This window comes from Gavialis gangeticus, unplaced genomic scaffold (genome assembly GCF_001723915.1).
Source record: "Gavialis gangeticus isolate Ggan-Ray unplaced genomic scaffold, GavGan_comp1, whole genome shotgun sequence".
NCBI classification, from domain to species: domain Eukaryota; kingdom Metazoa; phylum Chordata; order Crocodylia; family Gavialidae; genus Gavialis; species Gavialis gangeticus.
The window spans coordinates 202288290-202296744 of record NW_017729032.1 but is presented as its reverse complement, the minus strand read 5'-3'; the positions used below and the strand labels follow the sequence as shown (position 1 = coordinate 202296744).

Below are 8455 nucleotides of genomic sequence, written 5' to 3'. Positions count from 1 at the left end.
CAGGACCCATTTGTAAACATGAAAGGCCAGCTAAATAGAAAACATCCTGACCCACTGCCCCCCCAGGCCGCAGCCCCCCAGTGTGTGGGAAAGGGATGGGTGTGGCGGGGCACAGGAGCCCCCAAGCTGCTGCTGACAAGCTGGAACTCTGCCATCCTGCAATAGAAAACCTGTGGTTTCCCGTAGAGTTTTTTCCTTTAAAGGACAATCATTTTTAATGTTTGTTCTTGACCGTTTCATATATTCTTGTGACCCACTTTTGGGTTGTGACCCACAGGTTGAGAAATGCTGGACTGTTGTCCAGAAGGAACAGCTACTAGCATTGGTGCCTGTATACAGAGCATTAGGTACTCAAAGATCACAAGATCCTAAGCAACTTGTTAAGTCTGAACAGCAACACGTGTACCTTCCCCACCACTTGGCAACAAAGATAGGGAAGCTTTGTCTTGGTCATAAGGAAAAAGACAACCTTTTTCCTGTTTAAGGATTGCATATGCCCCTCCTGTCCTTGTGGATATTCAGACTCTTATGAGCATGAGGAGGGGTCTCTGTGGCTGATGGGTTGGACAGTAATGGGGATCTCCCAAAGGAGGTGGGGAATGGGGTTTAGGGCTCCTAATGTTGCTGGTATAGGGAAGAGGAAATCCTTTTTTCTCCACCACCCTCCTCTCCTCTTCTCCCCTCCCCCTTGGGAGAGCAGTGGGATCCCAACAACAGTCCTGGGCTCAGGTGATACAAACTACAAAGAAAGAATTATGTTAATGGGACCTGAATAAATTTGTGACCTAATTAAATCATTATTCTAGTGTATTTTCCTTCTTGCTAAAGTGTCCAGGGCAGCACCATACAATACAAATCTTTTTTTACAAGGGAGATTTCTATTAAATAACGATGGTAGCATTTTTTAGCCCGGTAGATTGTCATTTCTGCAAGTCAGAGTGTGTGCATCTATATCTGTACAGCCCTTAGGTACAATTGAACTTAAGAGGTCTTTGGGCCTGGCAATTCAGTAAACAATCCCTAGCAAACTAAATAAATTAGTGGGATGCTCCATCTACCCCACCATCACATAAATACAGTAAACAATCCCTAGCAAACTAATAAAGCAAAGTATGCTTTATTGGCTTGAAGTCCTTGGATCTTGATCATAGAAATAATTATTTTCCTGGGTATCTTTTAATCACCAGCCTAGGTTAGTAATGCCTCAGAACCATTAGTATCTGATGGCTGTTGATTAAACTAGAAGAGAAATAAGTTGGTGATCAATTGATTCTGAATAGGTTTCCATACCACAGGAATGAGTATTGCATTTGGCACTGTTTAGTAGGGGTGTGCAGAATGGGCCATATTCAATTCAGATTCTGCCCAAATCAGGGACAGTGATTTGATTCATTGATTCAAATCACTGTCCCTGATTTGATTCAGCCGGATCCAAATATGAAGATTCGATACTGATTTGGAGAATCAGCGATTCAGCCATAGACATAGCTTTAGATGTTTTTTCTACATGCCTCAAGGTGCCAGGCATGGTTCATGAAAGCTGCAATGCTGGGGTGGACAGAGTGTCCCAAAGGAGTACGGGGGCACTCCCCGCTTGCTTGGCAGCAAACTCGGAAGTGGACCAGAAGTACTTCTGGTCCACTTCTGGGTCCTCTGGGGAGCACGCTGCCCCCCACCCCCTGTACCTCACCAGCTCAGCAGTTGACCATGGGGGAAACCCTGGGTGCACCCCCCCCACCCCGATCCAGGAAGCACCAGTTGCTGAGCCGGACAAGCACGGGGGTGCCCCCCAGCATGCTTACTAGCAGACCTGGAAGTAGACCAAAAGTGCTTCTGGTCCACTTCCAGGTCTGCTGCTGAGTGTGCTGGGGGACTCCCCCTTCCCCCCCCATGCTCCTGTGGGACGCTCCATCTACCCCACCATCACAGCATTGACGAGCCACCTGATACCTAGAGGTATGTAGAAAAAGAACAGAACAGAAAAGAGACAGAGAGACTTTGCAGTTCTTACTTGGTGTTTCTTTAAATCATTTGAGAAACTTTGGGTAAAATATTTAAGAGGGAGTAGTACAGTTTCTCCTCAAATCTGTTTTGTGATTTAAATAAAGATCTTTAATTTCCAAAGTTTAATGAAGCATCTCACAACTTTTAAATAACTGCCATTTTATAACATCTTTTAGGGGTAAATTAATTTTTTACTCAATTTGTAGATGGGTAAATCAAGGTACAAAATTAGTTATTAGTTCAATCTGACACATTTCACAAATACTGAATATGTTTAGAAGATGGACAAAATGTTTCAAAACAGTTTTATTGAAAGATTCATCACAAATTCAACTTTTTAACTTAATGTACATTCATTCCTTTTCTATTAACTTTATTTTCATGTTTGAAATGTACCACTTTGACTCAGTTTTGCTTCTCTTTCCATTTAGGACGGGTAGGAACACCTCATTTTATGGCTCCAGAAGTGGTTAAAAGAGAGCCTTACGGGAAGCCTGTAGATGTGTGGGGTTGTGGAGTGATCCTTTTTATTCTACTAAGTGGTTGTTTGCCTTTTTATGGAACCAAGGAACGATTGTTTGAAGGCATTATTAAAGGAAAATACAAGGTAAATGACAGTGTACGTGATCACTTTTTCAATTATATAAAACTTCTATGAAAATTTGTGCAAGTTGTTTTCTGTGTTTAGCCTACCTGAATACCATTGCAAAGTTCTACCTGAGCAAGCACTGTACATTCAAAGAAAGATAATGTCAGCAGTACTGACCCATTTGTCCATGTTGTATATGTACTTAACATTTATATTCAGCTTAAGCAATTAAATTAGCATCAGCATACAGCCCTGGATTTCTGCACTGGTTCCAGTGAGAATACTTGTATTCTTAAGTCCTTTTTAAGATTGAGACCTCAGTACATAATACGTATTCTCTAACAGCTACATAGGTTGATAGAGATAAAATTCTGCATAATACCTAGTATGTCTATATGAAAAGCTTATTACATTTGTTTGAATTTTCAATATAAATGTCATAGCTAATGTTAATACCAAACATTAAAATATTTGGTTACTTTAGCAAAAATGGTATTGCGCTCATTTCTTTTTAATGTCTGTTATACCAGATGCACAAAAAAAACCCCAGGGAACAACTGTCGACTTCAGAACTGTAGAAAAGGACCTCAGGGTTACACTGGATCACAAGCTGAATGTTCTGAAACAGTATTATGTTGTTTAGCCATGTGGTGTGCTGGAATGTATTAACAGGAGTGTTGTAAGCAAGTTGTAGGAAACGTTCTTCCATTCTGTGCCACGGTGGGTAGACTTTATCTGAAAAACTTTCTCCCCAGTCTTGGGCCCTGTACTTCATAGAAGATAAAGGTTGCACCTGAAAACAATCACAGTGAGAATAAAAGATTCTACAGAACAACATATATGAGAAAAAGTTAGAAGAACTGGGATTATTTAGTCTGGAGAATAGAAGACAGAGGAGGGTAGACTGTGTAACATCCTTCAGATACATAAATGTTTTTTAAAAGGAATGGCTATCGGTTGTTTTCTCTGTACAGAGCAAGAAATGATGGATTTAAAATTGCAACAAGAGAGGTATAGGTTAGCTTAGCATTTCCCAACCTTTTCCATCCCACAGCACACCGGTGGGGGGGGGAGGTGCAGTAAGTGGCCAAACGAAGAGTGGAGGCAGGTATTGGTGCAGGCTTGGCCAGGGCGTGGTGGTGGTGGTGGCACTGGCTGTAGCCACACCCGCCCCCAAGATCCCGTGGCACACCTGGAAGTGTATGACAGCACACCGGTTGGGAAATGCTGGATTAGCTGTCAGAAAGAATATTCTACCTGTAAAATTTCTATCAGTAGAAGTTTTTAAATGCAAATTAGGCAGACCTTTGTCTAGGATGATTTATAGACAAATAATCCTACTTTGAGAAGGGGTTTGGACTAGATAACATTGAGGCCCCCCTTCTGCCATGTTTTTTTAATGATTCCAAATAATAAGCTGTGAAAGCACTGATAACTGCTTAATAAGAAACTACAGGGAATTGTAAACAAACTACAGTCCATGCACAATACATGTTTCACAGCACTCTTCAGCGTCATGGGGACACAAAGCTATCATTTAGCTAGTTCTACTCATTTGTATATTCCAGAATCGCTCTGTATATTAACAAGTGGTAAGAGTATTACACAGAACGTTGCCATAGGCATTCTTTGTAGAAAAGAACAAAGATCCACTAATGCAGTGGTACTCAACCTTTTTTCCCAGTGTGACAGATAGTGGTTCTGATCCAGCACCCGGGGCCAGCACAGCAGGCACCATCCAGCCATGTGGAGGAGGGAAGGGTGCTTCACCCAGGCCCATAAGGAGGGGGTTGGAGATGCATGACCTAGCGGGGGTAGGAGGGGTGAAGGCAGCATGGCTTGGCTCTGTCTTGGCTCCATGGGGGGAAAGGGGACGCGGCCTGGCTCCAAGTAGGCGCACGGGGTTTGGGGTTTGGTAATTTTGTAGGAGAGGGTGGCCATTAATGGCCACTGCTCTTCTGCTGTCCAGTTTCCTGACCCAGATGCAGTGGCTCTGCAGGTCACATTTGACCCATGGACTGGAGGTTGAGCACACCTCCACTAAAATGTCAGTGTCCAATATCTTTGTGAAATATTGATATTACTATACTCTAGTAGAACTAGAAGAAGAAAAGCCAAAAAGCCAGGTAGAGGCTACCGTTGCATCCTTTATTCATCTATATTTTAGGCATAGGAAGAGTACATGCCAGGGCATGGGCAAATGTATCAGTAGTGCAACTGGGGCAAGGTGAGTGGGGCATCTCCCTTGGGCACCAAAAAATTACAAGAGAGCACTAGAATCACCCCTGGGGTCTTGGCCCTATGCTGCTGCTGCTGCTACCCCTGCCCTGCCGTAGGAGTAGGGCAGGGCAGTGCAACACCAAGTACTCATATCCAGGGTGCAAGTGGAGCAAGCAGAATGGGGGCCCCACACTCCCCACCCCTGGGAACCTTTGCCCAGAGCAGGCACAGCCCTGTGCCTAATATACATGTAACTGGGGTGGAGGGGGTGGGGAGAACAGGGCACTTAAGGGCAGCTTGCAAGGAGCCCAGCTATGGAGCTGCTGCTGCCAGAGCAGAGCCAATGCTGCTACAGCAGTACCAGTAGCCCAGAAAGGCAGTCCTTCCGTTCCTCTCACCCAGAGCCCCCCTACTCCAGGAGTACAAGAAGCTTGCTACTCCTCTGAAATGTATACTTAAAGTGGCTTCAGAAGGGGAGGGGGAGCTGCTGCTCAAGAGCATGCAGCAGCTGTTCCACTGTAACTGTGGACCCCATATGTATGAGTTTGTAACCATGTAAGTGTAGCAAAAGCACTACAACTTTAACTTTGCTTTATCTGTGGTCAGTGTTGGTGCGATTTAGGTCTCACTTGTACCTCTGGAAGCTCATGCGCAGACTTGTAATGGAACAGCCAGTGGACACTCCTGAGCAACAGCTCCCCCTCCCTATTTGACGCCACTTCAAGTATATGTATGTCCATTCTGCCAGGAGCCTCTGCATTATAATAGTTACTACTATGTGATATAGTGATATTGAGACCTTGAAATTGCCTTTGGATTAAGTCGACTCTGATATTATGGTGCAGTTTCTTTAAAGGTGTAAAATATCCTGTAAAAATTCCTGCTTCCACGTTCAAGGTTTTTAAACAGAGAATTTGTGTGTAGCATGAGCTTGCAGGGGTACAAGTGAGAGCTAAATCGTACGAACTTTGACCCCAAATAAAGCAAAGTTAAAGTTGTAGTGCTTTTACTACATTTACATGGTTACAGGCTTATACACATATAACAGTTACAGTGAAACAACTGCTGCATGCAAATTGGGAATTTTCTTAAACTCCCAGAAATTTCTCAGAACTTGAAAATGAACTTTCTCTTTCTTTCACAACCATCAAAGGTTGTAACTGGTAGCCAAGACCTTGTCCCTGCTAACTCCAGGGTTCCTTTTCTGTTCCTGTTTCCACAGTAGCATGTCCACTCGGTGAAAATAGCAAGGGTTTCAAAATACAGGCTTACCCTTACCTTATTTTCATCATAGCTGAAAGTAAAAAAGCTGCCTAATGAGAACTGTTAGTGCTAGCTTTCAACGGTAAATAAGTATGCCTACAGCTAAACTGAAGTACAGTTAAAAACTTGTTGGTTTTTTTTAAATGAAAATCAATCACTTTCACTCTCTTTAAATGATCCAGGTTCTATTTAGCCAAGTTTTAACTAATTTTATTTTTTACTTGATTTATATGGTGCCTAGAATAATTAAAATGGCACTGTACAAAGAAAACATAAAATTATAATTAAATTAAAATTTGTATCAAAGTACCCTAAAGGAATAATCATGTATAAACCTGCTTAATTGATCATGATCATATTTGATGTGGTCCCTTCTTTGAATAATTAAAGGCACAAGTTTGAATCCACTCAAGAAATGTGATTATACCATGCATTGCCTTGCTGTGTTGTTGCTTACTAACAGCACATCCATTCTGACTATAAGATCTATAAAAATGGCATAAAAATATAAATTGTGGAGAGAGGTGGGTTTAGTGATTGATGTACCAAATGTGCTTTCATCTCTGAGTGATGAAACTGTGCAGCTTCTGTGCCAGACTATAGTTTGAGGGATAAATTTCATCCCATCATGCATTTCGCTGTCCGACAAACCCTGATTACTTTTGCTTTGTGCAGGGATGGGTGAATTTTCCCTGCAGGAAATATAGCATAGATGGAAGAATTATACCTTAATATCAGTCATACTAGCTATACAATTTTTTAACGTCCTATGTGTACGTTTTTTAAAAATGTGTTATAACACTTCTTTGTATGTTTGTAGACATAATATTGACAAGAGTACCAGTACCTTACACCTTTACTGCTCACTGAGAGAAAACTGTACTTTGATACTTTGTTTTTCTTCACTTATAACCAGATGAATCCTAGGCAATGGAGCCACATCTCTGAAAGTGCCAAAGACCTGGTACGCCGCATGCTAATGTTGGACCCAGCTGAAAGAATAACAGTTTATGAGGCACTGAATCATCCTTGGCTGAAGGTAATAAAAGTAGCAGGGTAGCATATCAAAAGTTTCATGTCCTTAGAAATAATGAAGTGTTGATTTTTTTGCTTGTGCTCTTCAAATTATACATCAGGTTTTAAAAACACAGATGCTTGTTTATGTGCTTTACCTTGGTGGGACCCAAGTGATTGGGACCTTGCTGACTTGAGCCCCTCATGTCTACAGGAGTAGAATTGCTTCTTATGGACCACGGGGGGGTGTTAAGGTGCAGACAGTTATGCTAAGTAGAAGAAAGGAGAACAGCACAGTCCAGCTGGGAGCATGTAGCGTAGAGTTCAGACCAGCCAGAGCAGGCACTGCACCTCACACACCACCTGCTCCAGCCAGTCAAGGACCCGCACTGCTCTCAGTGCCTTCAAGCACCCCATGTAGTGCGGGTCCCAGATGGGCTGAAGTGGACACTGTCTGTGACACCATTCCCAGAGCAGGCACCTCCTGTGGTGCAGTCCCACTGGGATGAGTATACCATGTGCACCATTAACACTTGCTTCTGCCTTTCTGGGATCTACACTATGTGCCCTCGGCTGGACTGTACCAGGCGTTTCAGCTGCTTCAGGATCTGCACCACAAGCAGCACAGGTCTGAGACTGGCTGAAGTGAGCACCAGTATGCTGAGGGAGGAGAGAGGGGGTCTGTGGACCCAATTCAGCCTGTGGACCAGCCCCACACCATTCATTCAGTCCGCGGGCCCAGATGAGTTTGACAGCCGTGCTTAATTGTAAATTTATAGTATTGAAGAAAGGAACCTGCAGTTACACAGATCACTATATGTTACCAGAATGAATACTTGCATCATAATTGCTTTCTATTTAAATTATGAAAGTATTAATGTATGAAAGCAACTACAGTACATTATATTTTAACCACTTAATTTTAAAATCAAATGGTTAAGAAAAATATTTGTCTCCGCTTTGTGGTCCGCACTGCATACAATGAGGTGTTTTTTAAAAGACTTGTGTGATTGCTCCTATCTAGTCTTATTAATGACATTCTGAAATACATAAGACAAAACGAGAATGCTTATGCATATATTGATCTGCATAGTGCCACTAGCTTTAACTTTGAATCAGAGTGCCTTTTCCCCCTAAGACTGCCTGTTAAAACTTATAATTTCCGATATGGTATAGATATCTTTTTACTCATACTGTGTTTTATTCTTGAGTTCAAAACTTTCTATTACAATAAATATAAATAAAATACAACATAAAGGCTGCAGAACTCATTGGTGTCCCAAATTATTTTACTTGAATTCTTTTGTAATTCTTCATTTTAAGAAAACATCATGCTTTTTTTTTTTTTTTTTTTTCTTTTTTTTT

General features: G+C 42.0%; 1 protein-coding gene across 12 annotated transcripts in view; it reads left to right on the top strand.

Moving 5' to 3' along the window:
- Positions 1-8455, top strand: part of CASK (calcium/calmodulin dependent serine protein kinase) — a 491685-nt gene that overhangs the window by 310227 nt on the left and 173003 nt on the right. For 6 of the 12 annotated variants that reach the window (XM_019524150.1, XM_019524148.1, XM_019524143.1 and 3 more), the window contains exons 7-8: positions 2436-2611; positions 6993-7115. In XM_019524150.1, coding sequence (XP_019379695.1) covers positions 2436-2611; positions 6993-7115 — 299 coding nt within the window. Of the gene's footprint in view, positions 1-2435; positions 2624-6992; positions 7116-8455 lie in introns of all 12 variants that reach the window. The other 6 variants (XM_019524142.1, XM_019524149.1, XM_019524146.1 and 3 more) reach the window with 1 other exon arrangement.